The sequence below is a fragment of the Callospermophilus lateralis genome, chromosome 2, assembly GCF_048772815.1.
Source record: "Callospermophilus lateralis isolate mCalLat2 chromosome 2, mCalLat2.hap1, whole genome shotgun sequence".
NCBI classification, from domain to species: domain Eukaryota; kingdom Metazoa; phylum Chordata; class Mammalia; order Rodentia; family Sciuridae; genus Callospermophilus; species Callospermophilus lateralis.
In genome coordinates, this window is record NC_135306.1 from 159129851 (window position 1) to 159157848 (window position 27998).

Genomic DNA, 27998 nt, shown 5'->3' on the forward strand with positions numbered 1-27998 from the left:
TTGAGGCAGACAACTACAAATTTGAGGCCAGCCTCAGCAGCTTAGCAAGACCCCCATCTCAAAATAAAAAATAAAAAGGACTGGGGATATAGCTTAGCAAAATAGCACCCTGGATTCAATCCCCAGGCCCAAAACACCAGTAACTTCAAGAGAATACATTTCTATTCAAATGAAGTTGTTTTATTTTTTAAGACATTTATTTATTTATTTTATGTGGTGCTGAGGTATGAACCTAGGGCCTCACATATGCTAGGCAAGTGCTCTACCACTGAGCCACAGTCCCAGCCCCTGAAGTTGTTTTAAATATAAGTACTTCCATAAAATAAATCCCAAGGATGACATTTAAGTTTCTCCAGTACAATTTATTTTATTATTATTATTACATTTTAGTTTGCATTTATTAAGTATCTTAGATATATTACATTCAAAGTAACAGAGCTCTAGAGAGAGACCATTAATTAAGAAGAGAATAGCCTTAGTGTCTTAGTGTGTCAACTTTCTATTTATTTAACTCACTCACCTTCCATTGCAGATGCTTGCTCTCTTGTGGCCACTACTACATAACGGTCTTTCAGATGTGACCAAAGGGGCTGGGGTTATGGCTCAATGGTAAAAGTACATGCTTAGCATGTGCAAGGTCCTGAGTTCAAACCCCAGCACCAAAAAAAAAAAAAAAAAAAAAGTGTTGGGGTAGATGGCTGAAGCTTGAATTTACATTTGGACTTAGGCCAAGTCTGTGACTTCATGAATACAGGCCACCAAGTATATTTAGGGTTAAGCCCGATGAAGTCTCTGATGAGGAATCTGGAAAAACTGGCAATTCTCTTGGGAGAAGAAAATATACCACCATCTAAATTGACAGCTATAGTTTTCTAACAGGAAAAATAAATAGCAAAGCGAAAGGGTATATAATAAACATGGAGAAAACACTCTGATAATAGAGTAAGTACAATGTGCACATACCAGAGTAAATAGGCTTCTCCCAAGTCCAAGCTCTTACTTTTATTTTTAAAAGTTTGATAAAAATTTGCTCAATTACATTTTATATGGTAATATTTAGTGAACTTTGTCCCAAAAGGCTATGTTTTAATTCATTTGTAAAAATAACAAAAGTTCAGAGGCTGGGGATGTGGCTCAAGGAGGCTGGGGATGTGGCTCAAGCGGTGGCGCGCTCACCTGGCATGCGTGCGGCCCAGGTTCGATCCTCAGCACCACATACAAACAAAGATGTTGTATCCGACGAAAACTAAAAAATAAATATTAAAAATTCTCTCTCCCCCCCCCTCTCTCTTAAAAAGGCCAAGTGACATAAGACTTACTATATTAACCAATATATTTTCTTTGTATTTACAATAAATCCATTTGTTAATACTGTGATAGAAAAAAATAAATCAGTCCACATCATGTAGTAGAAACAGGCTTTAAGAATGATCTTCTCACAATGAAAACATAAAAGGATTTTTAACACAGCTAAAACACTTTTCAACATAATGACAGTCTTGGGATGAAGCTAAAACTGACACAGTACTTTAGAATGGCTGTGTCCTGGATACAAGGAACCAAGGGCATTACCATTAATCAAGCAGCAAAAAGTGGTTTAGTTTTTCCAGAACTATTTAAGTACAATAGTTACCACATGAGAAGTTACTTTTTTGAGTTAGAGAAGTAAAAACTCTAAATTGGGAAACTGCATTAATCAAAAACAGTCCCAAACAAAAAAAGCCATCACAGGAAAACAAGGCATTCTTCTAGGTGTATCATGCATAAAAGGGATAATTACATAATAATTAATGACCAGACTAATAAATAAATGAGGTAAATTTTACAGTCATTAGAACAAATAAACTACATTTAACCACTAGTACCATGCTGCCATTGTTTGTTTCAAAATATAAAATAATTATTCTAATGTCTAAAAACTATAAGCTTCAGAGATATTAAAGAGACACTGTAACAAAATATTATCTGAATATAAATTATCAACTCCAATATGATAGTTATCATGTAATTCTCATTTTTATAAATGAGACGGTGCAAACATTGTAAAAGGTAGAAAAAAGGATGAAAATAGACTGGCCAGAATCTAAATTACCAGACTAATCCATGATAAAAGTCTATAAGAGAAATAAAAATAACATTAACAAAATAGGTAGCTTGATATTCTTTCTATATTCAGTGGTCTATGAGGATACAACCTCTAAACAAATTCATTACATCAAAGGCAAAAAGAGAAAAAACAAATCTCTTTGAAACTTTAGTTATCCAGCTTAAGCTCTGAAAGAAGGCTAATATTACCAAGAATTGCACCACTATCTATTTTAGTCATTAGGTATGAGAAAAATATTAACATGAATGAATCAGTTATACCAAGAATTCCTACCATGCTATTATTATATTATCTACCTATAGGTACCCTTGGTACAATAATTTATGTGTATAATAACTATTGATGACAGTACTTTTCATAGTATATCAATTTCCATTTTTACTTTCCTCTTTTACCTTGACACTTATATGCATTAATATGCATTTATTTTATGTCTGATAGGAAATATTATTTTACAAATTCCTCATTTCAATTACTGAAGAGGTGATTTAAAAACATAAATGGATGCACCTGCTAATCCTGAGATGATAATGATGGTGTTGATGATGATGATGAAAGCAAACCCAAACCCAGATGATTTTTTCACTCAAATTTTTGCTTTAGTTTTTTTTGGAAGATGGCTGGCAGAATAGAAAGAACAGCTAAAATCATCAAAATAAATACTGAGTTCCAGGAAACAGCTTCCCCTGCAGTTGTAAGCTGGTACAGTGTTGTTCCTGCTTTAATTGCTACAAAAGAGGGGGGTGCAACACCTAAAATAAAATAAAAAAAAAAAAAAGCAAAAAGTAAAAACCATGAATTTTTTTAAAATTAAGAATTTCTGTGTGCACAAAATTTCTCATAAGAATACAGCTATTTCCATTTGGAGAGACAATCATGAAGAATCCAAAGCTGCCAGGCACAGTTGCGCTTGCCTATAATCCAAGCAGCTAGAGAGGCTGAGACAGGAGGATCTCGAGTTCAAAGCCAGCCTCAACAACGGGGAGGCACTAAGCAACTCAGTGAGATACTGTCTTTAATAAAATACAAAATTGGGCTGGGGATGTAGCTCAGTGGTTGAGTGCCCCCGAGTTCAGTCCCTGATTAAAAAAAAAAAGAATCCAGAAATCCTCAAGTTTATTCCTACATAAAGAATTAATCTTTCAAAAATTACCTCTTACGTATAATGAACAACAACAAAAATCAAGAAGAGTTTCACAGCTTTTATCAATAGTTTAAGGAAAAAAACAAGGAAGCCAGACCTGGTGGTATGGCTGCTTAGAAGGCTGAGGTAGGAAGATCACAAACTCATAAGCCAGCTGGGCCACTTAGTGAGACTGTCTAAAATAAAATAAAGCTCTGGGCTGGGGATATAGCTCATTTGGTAGAGTGCTTGCTTCACATGCACAAGGCCCTGAGTTCAATCCCTAGTACCACCAATAAATAATAAAATAAAGCTCTAGGTTCAAATCCCAGTACCACACATAAAAAAGAATGTGCTCTGATCTAGCAATTTCAAATGTAGGAATATTAATGTACATGAGCAAAAATCAAGTTTTAAAGAATGATGCCTTATAATAAAAATCTGAAAATTATCTAAACCTTCAAAGATAAGGTTGAGGACTGGGGGTGCAGCTCAGCAGTATAGCACTTGTCTAGTATGTGCAAGGTCCTTGATTTGATCCCCAGTATTAAAAGAAAACAAAATTGAATAAATTAAATATAACTAATTAAGAAACATAAACATATTGAAATGTAAAGATATCCAAAACACTGGTAGAAAGAGCAGGTTATGCAAGAGTACATAAGGAACTTAGCTTAGTTTGATCCCCAGCACCACAAATAAATAAAGGTATTGTATCCATGTTATTTAAAAAATAATAATAATAATAAAACAAACTAAAATTTCTATCTATTTCATCTGTAAAACAAGGGGATGAGATCCCGATATTGATACAATTGCTGATTAATTTTTTTATAAAAGTAGCAACAGGATGCAGCTCAGTGTTAGTATTGCCTATTATGAGCAAGGACCTGGGTTCAATCCTCCAGATCAAAAAATAAAATTAAGTTAAACAAAAAGTAGCAATAAGGGCTGGGGTTGTGGCTCAGTGGTAGAGTGCTTGCCTAGTACCTTTGAGGCACTGGGTTTGATCCTCAGCACCACATAAAAAATAAACAAATAAATAAAATAATAGTATTGTGCTTATCTACAACTAATAAATATATATTTTTAAAAAGTAGCAATTCCCAAAATCTAAAACAAAAAAAAGTAGCAATAAAAAAACTGATTTTGACAATCCCCTAGCACACAAAAAAATTTTTATTGTTCCTTCAAAAAGGTCTAATTTCGGGGCTGGGGATGTGGCTCAAGCGGTGGCGTGCTCGCCTGGTGTGCGTGTGGCCCGGGTTCAATCCTCAGCACCACATACAAACAAAGATGTTGTGTCCACCGAGAACTAAAAAATAAATATTAAAAAAATTCTCTCTCTCTCTCTCCCACTCTTTCTTTAAAAAAAAAAAAAAAAAAAAAAGGTCTAATTTCATTAGTATTAAGCTTTAACAGATATTCAATATGAAACATCTACTCATTGTATCTAAACAATTCAATTTAAATTGGAAAGAAAGGCAGAGAACTCTTACTAAAGAACCACAAGAATTCAAAAAGTATGTATGCATCTTCATGTCCATTGATTAATTTCAAAATCAAGTGGTCAGTTCCTTGAAAGCAAAAATGTGCGTCACTCTTGCCTTTGGAAATCACTTTTACAATAAATGCTGACTTCAATGAAATGAAAACTAGGATCAATCCACTACTGAAATTAAAAGTTCAATATTTGTTAGAAGACAAAGATAGGGGCTGGGATTGTGGCTCAGCGATAGATCCTCAGCGCCACATAGAAATAAATAAAATAAAGGTATTATTAAAAAAAAAAAAAAAGAAGAAGAAGAAGAAGAAGAAGACTGACGACGACAACAAAGAGAATACAAATCAAGTTCTGCTTAGATTAGAGGTATGGCTCAGTGATAGTTCAGCATGAGCAAGGCCCCAAGAGTCAATCCAGCACTGGGAAAAGAAAAAAATTCTGCCTAATTCTGTTTTATTAAAGAAATATTCAGTAGAAAGTGGTCTTTAAAGAGGTTATGCAGCCTGAAGCCTGAGGCTGTATAGCAAGTGCAAAGCCAGTCTCAGCAACTTAGTGAGACCCTGTCTTAAAATTAAAAAAAAAAAAAAAAGAAAGAAAGAAAAAAGAAAAGAAAAGAAATAAAAGCATTGGGGATATAGCTTAGTGGCAAAGTATCTCTGGGTTCAAATTCCAATATCAAAAAATAAAATTTAATAAAAACATAATAAAACAAAGACATGACCCAAAACACTTAAATCAAAACAAACATTTCTGAGTAATCTATACAGGTCAGGCTTTGTGCCTAAAAGTTATACTGAGCTCTAACACAACATGAACTAAAGGCCTTACCTAGAAAAGTGCCAATAAAAAAAACTTTCAATGGCACATTTATCACAGGAGATGTAATATTAATAAACCAATTAGGCAGAAATGGCGTTATTCTCAAAAATATAATATAGTTAATGAGATGTTCTCTATGACGTTCAACCTGTCATAAGAAAAAAGATAATTAGCATCAGATAAAGACAATTTTAAAAATAAGTTGCTTTATGTAGCACCTTATTTCAAATTCTTGTCCCTAATATTTCAGAATTTATCCAGTAGAAGTGATTAAAATAGGGCTGGGTTTGTGGCTTAGTGGTAGAGTGCTTGCCTAGCACATACGAGGCACTGAGTTCAATCCTTGGCACCACATGAAAATAAACAAATAAAATAAAAGGTATTATGTCCACCTACAATTAAAAGAAATTTTTTTAAAGGAAAAAAAAAGTGATTAAAATAGAATTTGCAAATGACAAAACTGTATACCAAATGCTCATTACCATAGCTAAATAACATGAGTTTTTTGTTTTTAAATTGTGCTTACTGATCAATGTTATGCCACTCAAGTCCAACATCAGCTTTATGATGGCTCAATGATATTTGACACCTAAAATGCCAAATTTAAACGTATGAAAACTAGATAGAGCATACACTTCAAGTGGCCAATTTTTAATGCCCCTACCTTTCTACAATGTAATGAATTACTATATCACAACAAATCAAGCTCTGTATGTTTGGAGTTGCTGATGATTAAACCCAGGGCCTTACACTGGCTAAGAAAGCACTCTACCACTGAGCTACACTTTCAGTCCCTAGTACAACTGAACTCATTCATTGTTGATAAATGAGATTAGATAGGTATATGGAAATCTTCAGCTGATTAAATAAATACACATTTATTATAATTTATACTGCCTTTGACCAACTGTTAAGTTTTTTTATTATTGTTGAATTTATTTCCATAACTATTTCTTACTTATTCCTTTTAGATATACATGACAGTAGCATGCATGAGATACATACATATATATACATATATATTTCTTTTTTTTTTGGTGGTGCTGGGGATTGAACCCAGGGCCTGTGCATGCGAGATAAGCACTCTACCAACTGAGCTATATCCCCAGCCCTCAAGTGATTGACTTTTTTTTTTTTTTTGATAGTTATAGATGGGCAGAATGCCTGTATTTCATTTCTTTATTTTTATGTGGTGCTGAGGATGGAACCCAGTGCCTCACACATGCTAGGCAAGCGGTCTGCTGCTGAGCTACAGCCCCAGCCCAAGTGACTGACTTTTAACCTTACACAAAATAGCTATTCCAAAGAAAAGCTTAAATAGTAAAACTACTTTAATTTTCATTACTGATATAATGAAAGAACACTATTCTAGAAGTCTAGAGACATAAGATTCTAAACCATTATAATTAAATGTTCGTGATCTGGGGCAAAACATTAAATTATTCTTAATTTCCTAATCTTTAAAAAAAAGGGGGGTACAGCAGGATAATCTCAAATTCCTATGAGATACAATAGTTTATTCCTTCTGATTTTTTATAAAAATAGGATTTGCCTCACAATATTATGTTAGCCTTCTCTGTGTAGCAAGGTTTGTATTTGCAGGGATCCTGACTGAAGATAACAAAGTGTCTAATTATGTGGATACCTTCATACTGACCTGAACTTGTCTGCTGATTAAATTTATGAAGACAAAGAATTAGGATTATCATTTCAGAGGATCTAGTGGTATAACTCAGTGACAGAATTTATGCTTTTAATGAGGAGGTCCTGAGTTTGATCCTGAACACCACAAATAAACTGATAAATAAAATAATCACTACAAGTAAAAAAAAAATTTGTTTACAAAATTATTGTCAGGAAGGGCTGGGGATAAAGCTCAGTTGGTAGAGTGCTTGCCTCGAATGCACAAGGCCCCGGGTTTAATCCCCAGCACCATTAAAAAAAAAAAGAAAAGAAAAGAAAACAAAATCATTGTCAGGAGCAATGGTATATGCCTGTAATCCCAGTGATTCAGGAGGCAGGAATATCTCAAGTTCAAGGCTAGCCTCAGCAATTTATCAAGACTCACTCTCTCTTTTTAGTACTGGGAACTGAACCCAGGGGAACTTTGCTGAAGCTGGCCTTGAATTTGGAATCCTACTGCCTCAGCTTCCTGAGTCACCAGGATTATAAACATGTGCCACTATACCCAGCTAAGATTCTATCTCAAAGGTTCAATTTCCAGTACTAAAAAAAAAAAAAAAAAAAAAAAAAAAAAAAAAAAGCAAATAAATAGATAGATATTCATATTTGCATACCACTTGATGTTGTTTGGGTGAAAAGATAATTCTTATCATCTAAACTACTTTTGTGCATAAAGTTTTGCTATTTGATTTAATAAATAAATTTATGTACTTTCTACATAAATTAAATTAATATTAAACTTATGTAGGGACTACACATTGACCTCTCACTTAACCAAAGTTATATTACATAATTTGAAATAACCTGGACACAATTACACACACCTGAAGTTCCAGCTAAGGCAGGAGGATCACTTGAGCCCAGTCTAGATAACATAGCAAGATCCTGTTTCAAAAAACAAAACTAAACAAACAAACAATACCTGCTGTGACCATTTTACTGCTTTCTCTGTTAGGTATTTGTACACAACTGGTCTTCCAACCAAATAGGAGAGCATATAGCAGAATGAGGCACCAAGTCCAGAACACTGAAAAATAATAATAAGCCATAAGCATTTTTTTTCCATCTTATTCACATGGATATATTCACCTGAGGAAAAGCTCTACTCATTAACTTCTTTGGGGGAATGGGGTGGCTACACTGTAAGTATTATAATTCAAATGAGACCACCCAAAACAAATTACCACTTGTGGTTAAACTTAGTGGCTAGAGCCAATTAATTAATGTTATCTTTTGGCCTAAGAATACAATTTCATCCACCAATTTTTTTGTCAACTGCTATGCTTAAAAACACTTCCCCCATCCCTGAGACCTAACTCACTATGCCCACCAACATTCTTAAACTACCTGAACTCACAACACAATAGGAAAAAACAAGTCTAAAACAGCTTATAAATGTTAATGAATCTATAATAACCCTGTTTTAGAAAACAATCCATAACACCTCTTTAATGAGGGTTTTAACACATACCACTTAAACTCCTCTTAAATTAATGAATTTATGCTTAAACAGTCCAGTGGGATACTTACCAAACAAACAAGAAATAAGGCTAGTGGAAAGGGATAAAGAAACCCTGAGAGTATACTGAGAAATATAGAGCCTGGAATAGCAAATGTTTGCAAGCTGTTAACTTTTAAGTTAAGGATTAAAACATAATTAAGTGAAATTTTAAAAAGACAAACTCAGCATTTCAGGAAAAAGTATACAGAAATTATCATGTTAATGAGATTACATCCATATTTCAGTTAAGGTTAAGAATCCCTTATCCAAAGTGCTTAGGACCATAAGTGTTTTGGATTTTTCCAGATTTTTAAAAATTGGCACCATACACATCTCAGAGATAGGAACTAAGTCTATAGACTTAACAATAAAGTTCATTTGTTTCACACTTATATTATACACATAACCTGGAGGTAATTTTACACTAATTTTAGTATGCCTATGTTTTGACTAAACCTGTCACTTGAGATCAGATGGGGAGTTTTCCACTTATGGTATGTCAGCACTCCAAAAGTTTTGGATTCTGGATCATTTTGGATTCTAGATTTTTTGGATTAGGGATGTTCAATCTGTATTAAAAGACAAAATATGACTCCTCAGCTATAATGCTTCTAAGTGGATAATTTACTAAACAATAAATACCAAACTACAATTAATAAACGCAGTGCTAATAAAATTGTGCTATTAAAAGAAAACCAAGATTCAAATGTATGAATTGCCAAGATCATTGTAATGTCATGTGTAGCTAATAAAAAAAAACATTCATTTATATAATAGAGAACTATATCTCAGCTGAGCCATTGAACATAGAAACAAAAGTCGAATATAAAATTTCTCTATTTTTCCCAACAATGTTCATTAGAGCATTGTTTTGTTTATTGTTTTCTCTGTGTGTGTTTTGAGTTCTGAATCTGATAAAAGATCATTCATTGCAAAAAAAAGAAAAAAAAAAAAGAAAACCAAGACAAGCATCCAACATGTACCAGAGAGAGAGGAATTTAACAAATTTGGCAAAAAAGAGGAAAAAAAGGAAAGTCTTTAGTAGTCTTAAATAACATGCTTCTCTAATGCATTTGTTTCAGGAAACAAGATTTCTGGCTGGAAATCTAGGTGTATATATAAGGTTATTAAGAATTTATTTAACATTTAATTATGACAATTACCTCAATTAACTTAAATAAAGTTACCACTCGTTAAAAAAACTAATAGGGATGGCTGGAGGCAGTGGCACATGTCTGTAATCCCAGTGGTTTGGGAGGCTGAGGCAGGAGGATCGTGAGTTCAAAATCAGCCTTAGCAATTAGCAAGGCCCTAAGCAACTCAGGGAGACCCTGTCTCTAATAAAATATAAATAAAGGGCTAGAAGTGTGGCTCAGTGTGTAAGCACACCTGGGTTCAATCTCTGGTACTTAAGAGAGAGAGAGAAAAAAAAAAAAAGAATAGGGTAGGGATGATCAAATACAGTAAAAATCACACACCTTGTTTTTTAAAATAGGTAACACTTTTTATACTGTCTTCTGATTCCCAGTTTTGGTTTGGACAACATTGCCATCCCTAAGATGATTTATTAAAAGATAAAGCAAAATGATATTCAAAGTATATATATATAAAAGGTGGCTCCATAGCCATAATGCCTCTCTTTGTGTGTGTGGTGCTGGGATTGAACACAGGGCCTTGTGCATTCGAGGCAAGCACTCTACCAACTAAGCTATGTGGCCAGCCCCTGCCTCTAACTTTTCTTTTTTTAATATTTATTTTTTAGTTGTAGTTGGACACAATACCTTTATTTCATTTATTTATTTTTATGTGGTGCTGAGGATCGAACCCAGGGCATCGCACGTGCAAGGCAAGTGCTCTACCGCGGAGTCACAATCCCAGCCCCAGCCTCAATAATTTAAGTGAGGCCTTAAGCACCTGAGTGAGAGCTTGTTTCAAAATAAAAAATAAAGAAGGAGTGGGGTGGTGGCTCAGTGGGTAAGACTTTATTATGGAAAATTTCAAATATCTGAAACTAGCATTAATGATGCCCAATATTAACTTTTTACTGTCATAAATATCTAGTCTGTGTTTGTTTTAATTTCCAAAATGTCTCTCTCTTTTTTTTTTTCAGTATTGGGAATTTAACAACTCAGATTGCTTTAACATTGAGCTACATCCCTATCCCTTCTTAATTTTTATTTTGAGATGTGGTCTCACTAAGTTGTCCAGGCTGGCTTTAAACTTGCAATCCTTCCGCCTCAGATTCCAGAGTCCTTGGAATTATAGACCTGACCACCATACCAGGCTTGCATTTTCTTAATAGTTATCTTTTTCAAATCAGAATCTAAAAAAGGCTCACATATTCTATTTGTTCAGTATAGCTCAAGTATACCATACTTTTTTTTGTTTCTTCCACTTTATTTACTGGAGAAACTATCATTTGCCACTTTTTGGATATTCTGTTGTATCTTCAACATATTCTGTCCATTACCTTATGGTAATAGTTACCAAAGTATTTTTCTTTGTGCATGGGCAAGTGACTTGAGCTTTATTTTCTAGCTATTTAGACTTGAAAATTTCTAGCTATTTAGATTTCAATTCCTCTTTGCCAAAAAATCTTGGCTTTTTGTTTGTTTTTGTTTTTTTAGTACCAGGGATTAAACCCAGGAGTGCCACATTCCCAGTCCTTTTTAAAATTTTTAAATTTTGAGACAGGGTCTCACTAGGTTGCTTACTGTCTCATTAAATTGCTAAGGCTGGCTTCAAACCTGCAATCCTCCTGCCTCAGACCCTAAAGCTACTGAGATTTACAGTTGTGTGCCACCATGCCCACCTAAAATCTTGGTTCTTAATGACCTTAACATAATTAACCGTTTGCTTCACATATTAAGAATACATAATACAGGGCTGGGGTTGTGGCCAGTGGTAGAGCGCTTGTCTAGCATGTGTGAGGCACTGGGTTTGATTCTCAGTACCGCATATAAATAAATAAAATAAATATCCATTGACAACTAAAAAAAAATGTATTTTTAAAAATACATAATACTGGGGCTGGGGCTGAGTAGCAGAACACTTGTCTGGCATGTGTGAAGCCCTGGGTTTGATCCTCAGCACAACATAAATAAAATAAAAGGGTATTGAATCCACCTATAACTAAAAAAATTTTTTTTTAAAAATACATAATACATTAGCAATATCATACTGAAACTTATCCACATTGTAAATACATGAGTAACAATATTATTACTAACAACATAACTACTAAAAAAAAAAAAATCTAAGATTTCTTTTAAGTCTTTCTATTTATATGAATTTGCCCATTCTAGGTATTTCTTATTTGAAATTAGGTTTTTATTCAAGAAGGTATTAGCACTGCACTGCTGAATACAGTGACCATATACTGCTATTAAGACAATGAAATACAGCAAGTCTGAACTGAGATGTGCTATGAATATAAAATACACACATCTCAAAGAAATAATATTAAAAAAAAGATTTGTTAAAGTACCTCAGTAATAAATTTTTTAGAGCCTGGTGTGTAGCTCAGTGATAGAGTACATGCTTAGCATACGAAAGGCCCAGGGTTCAATTCCTAGCACATCCACATGAAAATTTATAGTGATTATATGTTGTAATGATAAAACAACATTTAATACATTGATTCAAGTAAAATTATTTGAAAAATTAATTTCAGGTGGTCCACTTTTTCTAATGTGCCTACCATTAAATTTAAAAATTAAACCAGGCTTCCACCTATTTCTATTAATCACTCATGCACTAGTAAAACTAAAACTGTTATATATGCCCAAAGATAAAGTCTTTCCCTTTGTTCACTGAGATTAAAAATATTAAGATCAAAAGTATAGGGCTAGGGTTGTGGCTCAGTGGCAGAGCACCTGCCTCGAACATGTGAGCATTGGGTTCAATCCTCAGCACCACCTAAAAATAAAGAAAATAAAGATAATGTGTCCATATATAACTAAAAAAAAAAAAAAAAAACAAAACAAAACCTGTAAAAACCTTTTCCAAAGTTTATACTATACTGAATATATTGTGTTGCTTGAAGTAGGAAACTGTAATAGTCTAAAAACATAAAAGAAATGTGCACAAAATTTATTCCCAACTTTCTCCAGATTTTAATTTTTCAAATAGGGAGGATAACAATAAAAGTACCTACCTACAGCACACTACCTAAATACAAATCCATCTTCATCATGTAGGTAAACAATTAATGTTTCCATTAGCAGTAAAAGCTTTTGTAAACATATTTACTGTTAAATTGCTTATGCTAGAAGTAACTTCTCCAATATTTTTACATATATACTCAAAACTATTGCATAAGGAGATCAATTGTAGAAACATGTAATACCCAATGCAATAGTCCAAGAAAAGAAATGTTGTAACTCCACATCAAATACAGCCACAGAATGAGAAGTTATACTCCACTTATGTATGTTAAAATACATTCTCCTGTCACATATAACAACATATTTAAAAAAGAAAACGCTATTAAATTTCATAGGACAAAAAAAACCAACAAACCAAAATTAATTCAGGAAATAAAAAAGGAAGTAAAAATACAAATACCTTAAGGGAACTAACAACATAGTTAATTTGCCTTTTAAAAAAAGCCATTTTAAAAACTTTCACAGACATTTGCCACTATGCCTGGAAGTTATGGATTAATTGACAAGGTATGTACAATTAAATAACTTTATATAGTTTCCCAAAACAGCCTTTTGTTGTTGTTAAGTAACATTTACAAAATCAGGAAGTAATCTTTCATTAATCAAGAAGATTTGGAAAGCAGGCTGTATATCAATGAAAGATAGGGCTGGAGTTGTAGCTCAGTGGTAAAGTGCTTGCCTATCACATGTAAGGCATTAGATCCTCAGCACCCCCCCCAAAAAAATAAATGAAAACAACGACAACAACAACAACATACATTTCCATAAAACAAAGAAACTCATTTGAATATTTATTTTCTTTTGAACTTTTGCAAAAGAAATTTCTAAATGGAAGGGAAAAAACCATGAACAAAGGAGATTTATAAGATAACATCTATAAAAGCAAATGATTAAAAGCCAATTGTACAATTGTACAAACCTACTAGAATGTTTTTAAAAATGATATAACTACCAACTCAAAATAATTTATTTTTAAAATTAATAAAATAATTATTAAAAAACCCAAATAGATAAATATCCTTAATAATAAAGGGAAATATTTAATTAGTGACAAAAAGAATATCAAAAAAATTGATAATAGTCATAAAAATAAATGAGTTAAAATTAAGGTATAATTTTACTTTTTCAAATATTTTATTTAGTATTATAACACTGCATTAACGATTTTTAAAAGGAAAAACAATTTATGATTACACACAACTAAATGACAGTTCTTTTAAGCCCTTTCTTGAACAAAACAACAAAGCATTTTTCAGTTAAAAGGATACAAAATATATGTAGCAAAATAAGCTACAAGTACTTGTACATAAAAGGTGTCCTTATATTTGGATAAAACTTTTCCTAGAGCCTTGGCATCATCCATATCTCTGGGAACCTTCATATTCACTCTTTCTTCTCTGAAGAAATAAAATTAAAGTGAAAAAATTTAAAACAGAATTTTGCCATAATAAACCAAAGTTAAGATCAAAACATGGAGTTTTAGCCAAAATGATTTGATGCCATGATCTCTGTTAAAGGCAAATTAGTAATTTTTTTAATGTTCAAAAGTCTGTAAATTATTTGTTTTTTAAATTTCTCAAGATGTAATCTATATATGAAAGTTTAGAATGACCTAAACTAAAGGTTAAAAACATGAGCTCCAATAATTGCTTTAAATTTTAAATTTACCAATAAAAAATGAACCACTGATGTTAGCATATTAAAAACAGATTTAACATCATTTTGGTTAATCTTCATGATAATCTGAAGTCAGCAATCACTCAAAATGGAAATTAAGTAAAGCTTTCAACAAAGTCACCATTCACAACTTTTCTGAAGTATTGTAGCTCAAAGTTCAAGAAAAACATTAAAACACTTTTCCTTTTCTATTAATTTTATTTTAAATTTGGTGCCTTGTTTGGATTTCTTACTTATAAAAGCCTAAATAGTCATCTTTGTGACTTGATTTGGGTTTTTTATTGTTGTAGTTTTAATGGTACTAGAGATTGAACCCAGGGACACTCTACCATTGAGCTACATTCTCAGCCCTTTTCTTTTGTGATAGGGTCTTGCTAAATTGCCCAGGCTGGCCTCAAACTCCAAACCTCTTGCCTCAGCTTCCCAAGTTGTGGTATAAGCCAGAAACCCAGGTTCATCTTTACATTTAACATATATTGTGCTTATTTGTGCAACTGAAGAACAATGTTAGAGGGCTTTTTTATTTTATTTACTCACTGCTGAGACAGGTTCTTACTACTGTTGCCAGTTGGTCCCAAATTGTAGAGTCAAGTGATCTTCCCACCTCAGCCTCATGAGTAGCTGGAACTACAGGTGTGCACTACCATGCTCAGCTGAATGCTGTTTTATTAAGTCCTATAAAAATATCTAATGTCTGGTGTGGTGGCACATACCTGTAATCCCAGTGTTTGGGAGACTGAGGCAGGAGGGTCTCGATTTCAAAGCCAACCTCAGCAACTTAAAAGAGACCCAAAGCAATTCAGAGAGACCCTGTCTCTAAATAAAATATTAAAAAAAAAAAAAAAAAAAAAATGAGCCCTTTGATGGCACACATCTGGAATCCCAGCAGCTCAGGAGGTTGAGACACTAAGCAACTCAGTGAGATCCTGTCTCTAATAAAATACAAAATCAGGCTGAGGATACGGTTCAGTTGTTGAGTGCCCCTGGGTTCAATCCCTGGTACACACCTGGCCCCCCCAAAAAAAGTAAAAAAGGACTGGGGATGTGGCTCAATGGTTAAGCACTTCTGGGTTAATCCCCAGTACCAAACTAAATAAAAAAGATTCCACTGGCTTATGCATGCATAGGCATGCATATATGCACACACATACACGTATGTAGAGAACAACAGGCAGAATGTACAAGGTTTGTAATGATAACAAGTAATGTTATCATTTTTAGAGAAGATTGGGAGCAAAGACAACCTTATTAATCTGGAGTCTGTTCTTTGTGTGTGTGTGTGTGGGGGGGGGGGGGGTTCTGGGGACTGAACTCAGGGCCTGCATGCAAGGCAAGCACTCTACCAACTGAGCTATATCACCAGCCCTGGAATCTGTTTTTTCCCTCTTTCAATCAACTCTATTTCTTACTCCTTGATCAAAAAGTAGAAAGGATCTAAAATTAAATCACAGTAATACTAACTTAGCATGGCTGGGGTTGTGGCTTAGTAGTAGAATACTTGTCTAGCATGTGTAAGGCACTGGGTTTGATACAGATCACCACATAAAAATACACAAAATATTAACTTAGCAACACAACATGCCACCATCCTAAAAGCATTTACAATGAAGTAGGAAAATAAAATACTAGAGCTAGGGCTGTAGCTCACTTATAAGAGTCCTTGCCTAGCATGTGCAAGGTCCTTAGTTCAATTCCCAGTACCACACAAAATTAACATGAAAATAATTAAGTTTAAATATAAAATTTCAAGCATAAATAACTGTAAATAAGGAACTGGGAATGTAGCTCACTGGTTTAACATCTGCCTAGCATGCACAAGGCCCTGGTTTCATAACCAACAGGAGGTGGGATGGGGACAGACTGTGAATAAAAGTAACTAAGAGAGCACATAAACTTTTCTGATGCCTTGAAATCCCATTTCACAGATATCCACTACCATATCAGGCTGACCATGGTTGAAAGTCTAAACACATTTTTATAATTCTTTACATAATCTATTATTATACCAGGGTGGTATTACAGTAGTAAAATAGCCCTGGGATATTCTGACCTCCTAAAATATGTTTCAGGTCCATAATCTCTTTCCTAAGATAAAAAAAAATTCTGAAAACTAAAATTTCTTTATAATCTGTCAGCAAAAACTTGTCAGTAAACTTAGTCTTTTATCATGTTTAGTGTTACCATGTAGGTTTTATTGCATAGATATTAATGTATTGGATTATGAGATGCTACTCTAGATCTGCTGAAGGTATCACATAATATTATATGTTATCCTTCCAAAGTGGAAAATTTCTAAATTATGAAACACATTTTACCAAGGTTTTTGCTAAGAAATTATGGATGTGTATTAGATATAGTCTTTACAAGATAAACTTCTCTGTGAAAAGTATCTATTCAGGCTGGGGATATGGCTCAAGCAGTAGTGCGCTCACCTAGCAACGTGTGAGGTGCTGGGCTAGATCTTCAGCACCACATAAAAAATAAAATAAAGATATTGTGTCCACCTAAAGCTAAAGAATGTTAAAAAAAAAAAAAAAAAAGTTATCTATTCAGACCAGATGACTTCTATAACATAGGAGGAAAAAGCTAGAAGATGGAGATGTGGTAAAAAGGAAATGTATGAATAAAAGCAGACAAAAACTGAGAGCAAGGAAGAATAAGTACAAAGAGAGAAAACAGAGATAGAAAAAAAGAAGAGAATACCATTTTATTCAAACCACAGTCAATATCTAGGATAAACTATAAAAATAAACCTACTTGGTCACTAACACTAAACAATAAATGAAACAAATAGAAAATATTACAACCATCATCTATTTCATAAAACTTCATTGTTGTTATTGCTATGTTTTCCATTCTGGGGACTGAAACCAGGGCCTTGCTCATGCTAGACTTGCACTCTGTCACTGAGCTATATCCTCAGCCCTACTTAATTTTAAATATTTACAATTGTAGCCAGGTGCAGTGGTGCATGCCTATAATTCCAGCAGCTCATGAGGCAGAAGCAGGACAATTAACCAGTCTGAGGCCAGCCTCAGCAACTTAGGGAGGCTTTAAACAACTTAGTGAGACCCTCACTCAAAATAAAAACAATTAAAAAGGCTGGGGGATGTGGCTCAGTGGTTAAGTGCCCTTGGGTTTTAATCCCTGGCACACACACCCCAAAATATACATAAGCACACACACAATCGTGAGAGACAGAGAGAGAGAGAAGGCTCAAGTGCAGGGTTGTGATATTAAAATGTCTTTCCTATTGCAGTTATATTTTTAAAAATTTTTGGAAGCCATTAGAAAGATGAGGTCTTAATTAGAAAAACAGTGCTGTGAAAACCCTGCACAGAAATCAAGAAGAAAATTTGGAAACAAGTATTTACATAACAGTGCTGATATGAACTTGCTACAAGCTATGAGAGCTGACACATTCATCATGATGGTTCTGTTGCTTAAAGTAAGTTTAGCTTTTAATTCACTTTCATCTCACATATATCTAGACATTTTCAGTTCTCTCTCAGTATACTTACTCACTAAGCTGAGGAAAATTTTTATATACCAAAAACATAACAAATGCTGCAGATAAGAAAATAGACACCAATATAAGGAGTGACATTCTTGCTGACCCAGCTTCTGCCCAGGCTTTTTCTGGAAGAAAGAAAAAAAGTATAATTAAGATTCACATTTTTGCCCAAAACACTGGGACATTAAATCAGTTACTTCAATTGATCTAAGGACACATTCACTAATGTAACTTTAGAATGTGAAGTCAAACATCAAAATATTTTGAGTGGTTCTCTTCTATGACTCCAAGAATGGAAAAATGTTTACATCTCCTCAAAAGGTTGTCTCTGTTATCTTAAAAATTATATGCAAGGGCTGCGGTTTTGGTTCAGTGGTAGCGCACTTGCCTAGCATGCGTAAGGCACTGGGTCTGATTCTCAGCACCACATACAAATAAATATAATAAAGGTCTATCAACAATTAAATATATATATATTTTTTTAATTATACGCAAGATAAAAATATACAAAGAGATCCAATAGAGATTCAGTAAAGAACAAACAGAAAAATGAGCAGATCAGTTTTGCCAGTTTGCAGTCAATAGTGGTAAGACCAGAATAGGTTAACACTCAGGCTCACTGGGTAAGAGGTAGAAGTGGGTGACTTAATTTTTCTTTTTTTTTTTTTTTTTTTTAAGAGAGAGAGAGAGAGAGAGAGAGAGAGAATTTTAATATCTATTTTTAGTTATTGGCAGACACAACATCTTTGTTTATATGTGGTGCTGAGGATCGAACCCGGGCTGCACGCATGCCAGGCGAGCTCGCTACCACTTGAGCCACATCCCCAGCCCCATGACTTAATTTTTCATTGCCTTCACTTACCATTATCACAGTATAATACAGATAACATGGTATTTTAAAATATGTGGGCTATAATTAGGATTTGTGATATTTAGTCCCTTGAGAATGGATCCACCACACACCCCCTTCCAACTACTGGCCATGTAGCTTTCATGAAATATCTTAAACAAAAGTGCTGAACTGCCTAGACTCCTCTAATTTAGCAAATCATTTTTATAAAAGTTTATATTAAAGTATATTAGACAAGTATCATTACCTGCTCTACCCACATTCTCCTCCTCTAGAACTAACAACCTTCCCTGGTCACCCAAACGAGCCAATCTCAGCAGCCTAATCTTACCAAGTGATTCTAACATTCTCTCCTCATAAACACAGAAGGCTGTCCAGCCTAAGCTTGGACATCTGATCCAAATGGAAACACTTTATTATTGGCTGACTATATTTTCCCCTTGAAATCTTTGAACTAAGAAAAAGAGTTATTGTTTGTAAAAGGCTAGTGAGTGTTAGGGCTTAAAGGTCAAACAGTGGAAGACATAGTCAATAACATGGTAAGGAAGACAAGAACCACAAAATATAAGAGGTTGTAATAGAAACCCAGAAAAGAAATGAGAGATATACATAATCAAACTTGTTGATTTCTAACTTTCCACTTCCCTTGAAGCCTGGCTATATTTCATTTGTTATTCATGGATGCCACTGAAATTGTCTCATTTTTATTCTTATAACAGCTTTCTAATACTTTTAGTTGTAGATGAACACAATACCTTTATTTTGTTTATGTGGTACTAGGGATTAAACCCAGTGCCTCATGAATGCTAAGCAAGTGCTCTACCACTGAGCCACAATCCCAGCAGGACAGCTTTCCTTTTTATTTGTGTTGGTTTAAAGTGTTTCTGTTCCTTTTAACCAAAAAGTCTTAACTAAAAGACTATAATTTTTGGTTTTGTCTTGTTTTGTTTTGGTACCAGGGATTGAATTCAGGGACACTCAACCACTGAGCCACATCTGCAGCCCTTTTTTGTATTCTATTTAGAGAAAGGGTCTTACTGAGTTGCTTAGCACCACACTTTTGCTAAGGCTGACTTTGAACTCACAAGATCCTCCTGCCTCAATTGTGTTCAACAGTAACACAAAAAAAACAACTAAAAGAATGCAAAAAGAATGAGTGACAATTGAGGCTCTTCTTTCATGCAAACTAGCAAAAAGGAGTGTTGGTACTTATGATTCAATAACCCTTCATATAATTCTAATAAACCCAGAGATTAGAATTTAATACAATTATAGTTTTTAAAAAATATTTGTTTTTTAGTTGTAGATGGACACAATATCTTTATTTTATTTATTTTTATGTGGTGCTGAGGATCAGAACCAAAGGCCTTGCAAAAAAAAAAAAACTTGCTAGGCAAGTTTTCTACTGCTGAGCCACAACCCCAGCCCTCAATTACAGCCCTATACATAAAAGTTATAAATTTTGTTTTTATAATTTACATCTAAATTTATAGCCTACATATTTATGTGTTTTCTTATGCCTGCATTAGAAGCATGTGTCTTGGGCTGTGGATGTGGCTCAAGCGGTAGCGCGCTCGCCTGGCAAGCGTGCGGCCCGGGTTCGATCCTCAGCACCACATACAAAGATGTTGTGTCTGTTGAGAACTAAAAAAAATAAATAAATATTAAAAAAAAAAAAAAAGAAGAAGCATGTGTCTTTAGCATTTGTAGCTACTCTTCCTGTTATTTTATATTCATTAACTTCCAAATCTTCCATCATACTAATTCCTAGTCTGAATTATCCTATTATCTGCTTTTTCAACCCCCTTGGTCAAAGGTACTATTAGAAAAAGTGCATATGCCTTCCTAGCTTCAGTCAGGGTTATCAATGATGAATCCTTTTATAGCATTATCCTAAAAGATTATTCTAAGTCCCTTCAGGCTATTAATTCTACCTTTCTCTACCTGCAACCAATGATACTGCCTTCTACTTTAGTGAGCTCCCCAATGACTATCTGTTCATGAAATTACCTTCCCTTGTCTGTCTTCCTTTCCTTTTCATTAACTGTCAACACACTTCACCACAGAAACTCTTTCTATTCATCCAACACATTCAGTATTTCTCTCTCTTACATGCACCTTTTCTCTTAATTTCTAATATATGTAAATCCATCCTGGAAACACAGAAATTAACTATTACCCTCTAGCAGCTCTGTAATTCTCTCCTTTCATATTAAAACATTTTAGAAAGCAAAATCTTCCAACACCTACAAGATCTTAGGAATGGCTCTTACTGTCATCTAGCCCACTTGTTCTCAACATTCAGTGTTTTCTAGAACTACTTGACCCTACCATAAAGGAAAGAAAAGATCCATTTTTCTTCAGGACATAAGTGCACAGACTAAGACATCTTTGAAGGTCACAGAATATACTGTAACATTGTTTGAAGTAAATGCTTTCAAGGGCTTTAAATTTTTAAAAAATTAGTAAGATTTGAAAGTTGTATCACTTTAAAATATAAATGTAAATAACTAAAATAACTACAAGATACAAACCATCAGTCTTTAAATAACACACAAAGCATGTTTATAGGCAGTAGAAACATCAGCACTCCCAATCTTATTTAAAAGCTCATTCTTTAGTCTTAATCCCCTGTAACAGTGCTACCATCTAATCTATACACCCTCACTCACAGTCACCTACCCATTTTCTTTTTTTTTTTAATATTTTTTTTTTTGAGAGAGAGAGAGAGAGAGAGAGAATTTTAATATTTATTTTTTTTAGCTTTGGGCGGACACAACGTTTTTGTTTGTATGTGGCGCTGAGGATCGAACCCGGGCTGCACACATGCCAGGCGAGCGCGTTACCGCTTGAGCCACATCCCCAGCCCCTCATCTACCCATTTTCAAGTATATCTTTTCATTTACTAAAAACTAAGACCAAACTTACAATAAACTTCTCCATAATCCCAAAAGATTTCACTATTCATTTAGATAATCCACTCTGCCTCATAGATTTTTTCTTTCCTTTTTTCATTTTCCAGATACTGGGGATTGAATTCAGGAGCACTCTACCAATAAGCCACATACCCAGCCCTATTTTGTATTTTATTTAGAGCAGGGTCTTTCGAGTTGCTTAGCGCCTTGCTGTTGCTGAGGATTTTTTTTAAATTTTTTTAGTTGTTGATGGACCTTTATTTTATTCATTTATTTATATGTGGTGCTGAGAATTGAACCTAGTGCCTCACTCATGCTGGGTAAACCCTTACCACTCAGCCAGCCACAGCCCTAGCCCCTGAGGCTGGCTTTGAAATCATGATCCTCCTGTATTGCAAGTTCTAGACTGACCTGAGCAAATTACCAAGACCCTATCTCAAAATAAAATAAAAAAGCCAGCATTGCCAGGCGTGGTGGCAGGCATGGTGGCACATGCCAGTAATCCCAGCAACTCGGGAGGCTGAGGCAGGAGGACTGTTGAGTTCAAAGCCAGCCTCAATAGATTATTAAGGCACTTGGCAACTCAGTAAGACCCTGTCTGTAAATAAAATATAAAAAAGGGCTGGGGAGTGGTCAGTGATTAAGTGCCCTGGGTTATATCCCCAGTACCAAAGCAAAAACAACAACAACAACAAAAAAAAAAAAAAGCTGGGGTCTCAGCAGTTTGGGAGGCTGAGGCAGGAGGATGGTAATTTCAAAGCCAGCCTCAGCTATTTAGCAAGGCCCTAGGTAACTTTTGCTAGACCCTGTCTCTAAATAAAATACAAAAAGGGCTGGGGATGTGGCTCAGTGGTTAAGTGCCCCTGGGTTTAATCATTCTCTGGCACAAAAAAAAAAAAAAAAAAAAAAAGACTGGGGATCAGGCTCAGTGGAAGAGCACCTGTGGGTTTATCCCTAGTACCATAGAAATAAAATGAATGAATTCCAACATTCCATTCCTTCATCACCTCTTTCACCACTTTTTTTTTTCTTTCTTCAGGGCTGGGGATCAAACCCAGAGCTTTGCACAGGCTAAGCAAGCATTCTCAGCCCTATATCACCTTTTCTCTTTTTATGGTTTTTCTCTCTTGGTTTTCTCCCTTTAGCTGGACTCCTCTTCCCTCCATGCCCAGCCCAGACACCATGTATCATCTGAATCAGCATCTTTGACTGAAATTCTTATCCTTTCCTTAATATCTTTCTGATACGGTTTGAGCATAGTATGAGTGTCCCCCAAGGGTCCACTGTGACTGAAGGCTTTGCCCACAGGGTAGTGCTACTGGAAAGTACTGGAAACTTTGGAAGGTGGCATTTAGTGGGAGGTCCTTAGGTCACTGGTGGGGGCATTCCCTCCAGAGATAGTCTTTGCCAAAGAAATGTTACAAAAATTTGATTTTGGCCCCACCCAGCCCTCTGTGCTTCCTGTCTCAAGATGCGATTGCTCATCCCCATTCAAGTTCCACCACTGACATCCTCCATGAGGTTCTCTCCAGAATTGATCTGATACAAGTGCCATGTGCTTAAACCTGCAAAGCTGTGAGCTAAATAAACCTTTGAACAATACTCTCTTCTAAAGGCAATAAAACAATCCAGGCAAGATAGTACACACCTGTAATCCCAGAGGCTAAAGCAAAAGGATCTCAAATTCAAGGGTAGTTTTAGCAATTCAGTAAGACCTTCAGCAATTTAGCAAGATCCTGTCTCATAATAAAAAATAAAAAGAACTGGGGATGTTTTTCTGTGGCTAAATCCCTAGTACCAAAAAAAAAGGGAGGGGGCAATAAAACCAACTTCAAGATAGTGTTTCTCAAACTTTTTATTTTATTTATTTTTTTGTGTGTGTAGTACTGGGGATTGAACCCAGGGACTTATATATCCTAGGCATCCGAGGCACCTGTTCTACAGCTGAACTATATTGGTAGCCCTTTTCATTTTGAGACAGGGTCTCACTATGTTGCCCAGGTTGGCCTGGAACTTGCAATCCTCCTGCCTCAGGCTCCTGAGGTCCAAGTTTCTAAAACTTTATTCTCTTTTTTGGTACCAGGAATTGAACCCAGAGGGACTTAACCACTGAGCCACATCTCTAGCCCCTTCCCCCTCCTTTTCTTTTCTTTTAATTTTATTTTACTATCCATTTTTTAAATATTTATTTTTTATTTGCAACTGGACCCAATGCCTCTAATCTTTAATTTATTTACTTTTATGTGGTGCTGAGGATCAAACACAGGGCCCTGCATGTGCTAGGCCAGTGCTCTACCACTGAGCCACAACCCCAGCCCCTCCCCCTCCTTTTCTGGGATAGGGTCTTGCTAAATTGCTTAGAACCTTGCTAAATTGCTGAAACTGGCTTTGAATTTGTGATCTTCCAGCCTCAGCCTCCTGAGTCCCTGGGCCAGCCCTTTTTATTCTGATACAGGGTCTTGCTAAATTGCTTAGGGCCTTAATAAACTGCTGTTGAACTTGAAATTACAGTCCTCCTGCCTCAGCCTCTTGAGTCACTGAGATTATAGACCTGTGCTACCAGGCCTAGCTCAAATTTTTCTGACTATATTTTACAATAAGCAATAATTTTTATATCATGATCTGATGCACACAAAAATCTATGTAACTGAAAAAAAATTTTTTTAAATATTTTTTTAGTTGTTGATGGACTTTATTGTCTTTTTTTTTTTTTTAATGTGGTGCTGAGAATTGAACCCAGTGCCTCATGCATGCTAGGCGAGCACACTACCACTGAGCCACAACCCCAACCCCTGAAAAAGATTTTAAAAAATAACTTGATCCCTACTACAAAGCGCTGATATTTTCTATTCCATTTTTAAAATGCTCATTATCTTTTTTAAAAAATATTTATTATTTAGCTGTAGTTGGACACAATGCCTTTATTTTATTTATTTATATGTGGTGCTGAGGATCAAACCCAGGGCCTCACACGTGTGCTAGGTAAGCACTCTACCGCTAAGCCACAACCCCAGCCCCTTAAATGCTCATTATTATCTATAAAATTGATTTCATATCCTTCATAGGGGTTATGAACTATATACTAAAAAACATAGTCCTAAGAGTTCTCTTAAATTAAAATGGAGAACTGGCTAGTTAAACATATTAGTGAGGGCAAACAATGCAAAAGAGAGTAACATACTCCAGTCCAGACACTCTGAGACAGATAAGTTTAGAGCCTAACTGGTTCTCCCTATTGTGTGTTCCTCACCATGAAAGAATCATACTTTCAGTATTATTTCCTTGATCAAGTTTTCAAAGTAGTCCACAGTCTATTAGGCTCAGACCTTAGAGACCCGACTCACAGCAAGAAATCCATTAAATGCACCAAATACTGCAGGTAGAAGGTAAAATATTTCAAAACTACACATGACAACCCTTTGTCAAAGTTATGTAGATGTGTCATGTAATAAAATATAAATTCATTCACCGCATCATGGAATTATAGAAATAATTTATTACTGTGTATTTCTTTTTTTATTTTATTTATTTATTTATTTTTTTCTTTTTGCAGTGCTGGGGATTAAACACAGGGCCTTAAGCGTGTGAGGCAAGCCCTCTACCAACTGAGCTATATCCTCAGCCCCTATTTTATTTATTTATTTTTTAAGTTTTAGGTGGACAAAATATCTTTATTTTTTATTTATTTTCTTTTTTTTTGTGGTGCTGAGGATCGAACCCAGTGCTTCATGCATGCTAGGCAAGCGCTATACCACTGGGCCACAACCCCAGCCCGTTTTTATTTATTTTTATGCAGTGATAAGGATCAAACCCAGTTCTTCAAATGTGCTAGGCAAGCGCTCTGCCACCGAGCTACAGCCCCAGCCCTACTATGTCTTTCTTAAGCAAGAGTTTCAAAAATTGGAGGTTGGGGTTGTGGCTCGGTGGTAGAGCGCTTGCCTAGTACATGTGAGGCACTGGGTTCAATCCTCAGCACCACATAAAACAAATACATAAACAAAATAAAGGCATTGTGTCAATCTACAACTAAAAAAAAAATTAAGAGTTACGAAAAAATTTATCTCTTCTTCAAAACCTTTCCTTCTTTTGAAGGCTTAGTTACCAACTGCAATTACTAAAATGCTGTCCTTAAATCCTGGAAAATCGGTTGCTAAGTAGCTACTAATGCATCAGCAAGTAAACCAAACCCATCATACATGAGGTCCCCAAAATCTTTTATCTCTAATGGTAATTAGAGAAAGAAAAGGAAAAAGAGGAAAAGAAGGAAAAGAAAAAAACTGGGACTCATCAATAAAACAGGTTGGATCAAAAAACTTCCTTGCCTAGTGTAATCTCACACCATTTAGAATAGGACCTTTATCTCCTACTATAACCCAACAGAAACCATTCATTAGTGACAATTTTATCTATTCACTGACACACATAAGGATTCACACAGACCTTTAAGTCTACTGTTTCCCAAGCCCAACATCCCCTTTCCTTCTCCCTACTTATCTAACCCCTATTCTCCACAGAGACAGGTTTTCACATCTCTTCTTCCCTTTGTCTTCTGAGATTTACATTCTGCAGGTCATTCCATAGCATCATAAAAAGAGTAAGTGTGCCAAATGTATTGTTCTAATAATAAGATAAATCATTTTAAAAGCATCTTGGGAGTTTCAAGGTTTTATATTCTGAATAGCTTCAGGTTAAAAAAAAATACTGATCACCATCTCAAGCCAAATGAAAATCTTTCTTAGAGTTACTCCCGGCAGTACTCTTCAAAACACAGTTCCTTTAATTTAGAGCAAAATTACACTTTAATAACATTTCTAAGTTTTTAAAATTTATATAAAGTTATTAGACTCCATGTCTATAGGTTGGAAAAAATACCCAAAGCTTACTGAGTCAAATTAGACTGTTGAAAACACTTAAAGTTATTTTAAATACATTAACATTTTCCATTGTACACTCTTGAAAAAAAACTCCTTAGCCATCTACTGGTGGAACATACCAGTGTGAGGGAGCTACTGACAATTTAAAAGGTCATATGTTAGAAACACTTTAACTTAAAAGAGCTTAATCATTTCAACTGCTGAAAAGCAATGCACAACTTCATAACAAGATGGAATCAACTTAGTTTCTAAGTACTTTCTCCTTACAATAATATTTAAAGCCTAAGAAATTATAGGATGGTGTATTGGGAAAATAGCTTTGGAATGAGTGATCTTAACTATAATTGTACTTAACATTTACTTAGACCCCACTTGATATAAGCCAAGCATTATGTGAATTATTTCGTTTAACTCGTGCATCAACCGATTAAACAGATACGTTATTCCCATTTCACAATTCAGACTGAGCTTTTTAAAGTTAACAAGTCCAAGGTGCCAAGTAAATAACAGAATAGGGACTCAAATCCAGGTGTTCCTGCACGAGGAAGTGGCACTAGAAGATCAAGACCTTGCTACTAATCTGGTTGTGTGACTCTGTACGTACAAAGTCACGTACCCACCTTGGGCCTCAGTATCTTCATCTGTAAAAACAAGGCAACCATTGCTAAAGTTCCTTCCAGATCCGGCTAGCATCGTTATTAACCTTGCAATCGTCAATAAGCCGGTGTTATTCCTTCTTTCGACTGAATTCAATAGACTCATCTACTAAGCGTTTGGCCTTGAGCTGCGCAGGGAGCCCAAGCCCAAGTACCCCATTCTCTTTTCCTCGTCCCTAGACGTCAGCAGACTCCCTCTTACTCTTTAAAACCCCTTTCTACTCCGGAAACCCTCCCGAAACACAGGTCTCTAGGCCAGTCCCTCAACTCCAGATGCCGGGTCCACTCACCTTTTACATGGTCTCTGCCCCCCGGCGCCGCAGGGCCCCGCGTCCCCGCGTTCCCGTCCCCCACTGGGGTCGTCTGGAGTGCTCCAGTCTGCGATCGTTCGGCAACTCTGCCTTTCGCCATGGCTGCTGCAATGGGAAGTGGAGACAACTGGGTGGTGCCGCGCCCCCTTAACAACAAATCCCCGCGCAGGCTCCGTACAACCTAGAGGCGCCTTGGCCAGAGCCACTTCCGGCGCGACCTCCTCACCAGAGACAACCCTAGCCCCGCGAACACAACTACGCTCCACAGAGACCTAAGGCGACTTCACGGGCTAGGCCC

General features: G+C 35.4%; 1 protein-coding gene across 2 annotated transcripts; it reads right to left on the minus strand.

Annotated features, from left to right (window-relative positions):
• Positions 1-341: 341 nt before the first annotated feature.
• On the minus strand, positions 342-27989 carry Tmem41b (transmembrane protein 41B). 2 transcript variants are annotated; one of them, XM_076846849.2, is made up of 8 exons: positions 27927-27989; positions 27680-27805; positions 18102-18219; positions 14172-14300; positions 8767-8860; positions 8159-8263; positions 5563-5701; positions 342-2859 (listed from the first exon to the last, which is right to left on the minus strand). In XM_076846849.2, exons 2-8 carry the CDS (start codon positions 27798-27800, stop codon positions 2690-2692), a joined length of 876 nt encoding a protein of 291 aa, XP_076702964.1. In that variant the 5' UTR covers positions 27801-27805; positions 27927-27989; the 3' UTR covers positions 342-2689. The 2 variants fall into 2 exon arrangements, with proteins under 2 accessions (XP_076702964.1, XP_076702963.1); XM_076846848.2 differs by having other exon boundaries at positions 27680-27977.
• Positions 27990-27998: the final 9 nt, after the last annotated feature.

Bases quoted from the DNA above. Each gene is read 5' to 3' on its own strand.
- Tmem41b (XM_076846849.2), bottom strand. From the start codon at position 27,800: ATGGCGAAAGGCAGAGTTGCCGAACGATCGCAGACTGGAGCACTCCAG. The intron at 18,220-27,679 runs GTGAGTGGACCC...TCTTTCTTCCAG, and splicing joins GGGCAGAGACCATGTAAAAG to AAAAAGCCTGGGCAGAAGCT. The intron at 8,861-14,171 runs GTATCCTTTTAA...AAAAGTTAACAG, and splicing joins TATTTTGCTACATATATTTT to CTTGCAAACATTTGCTATTC.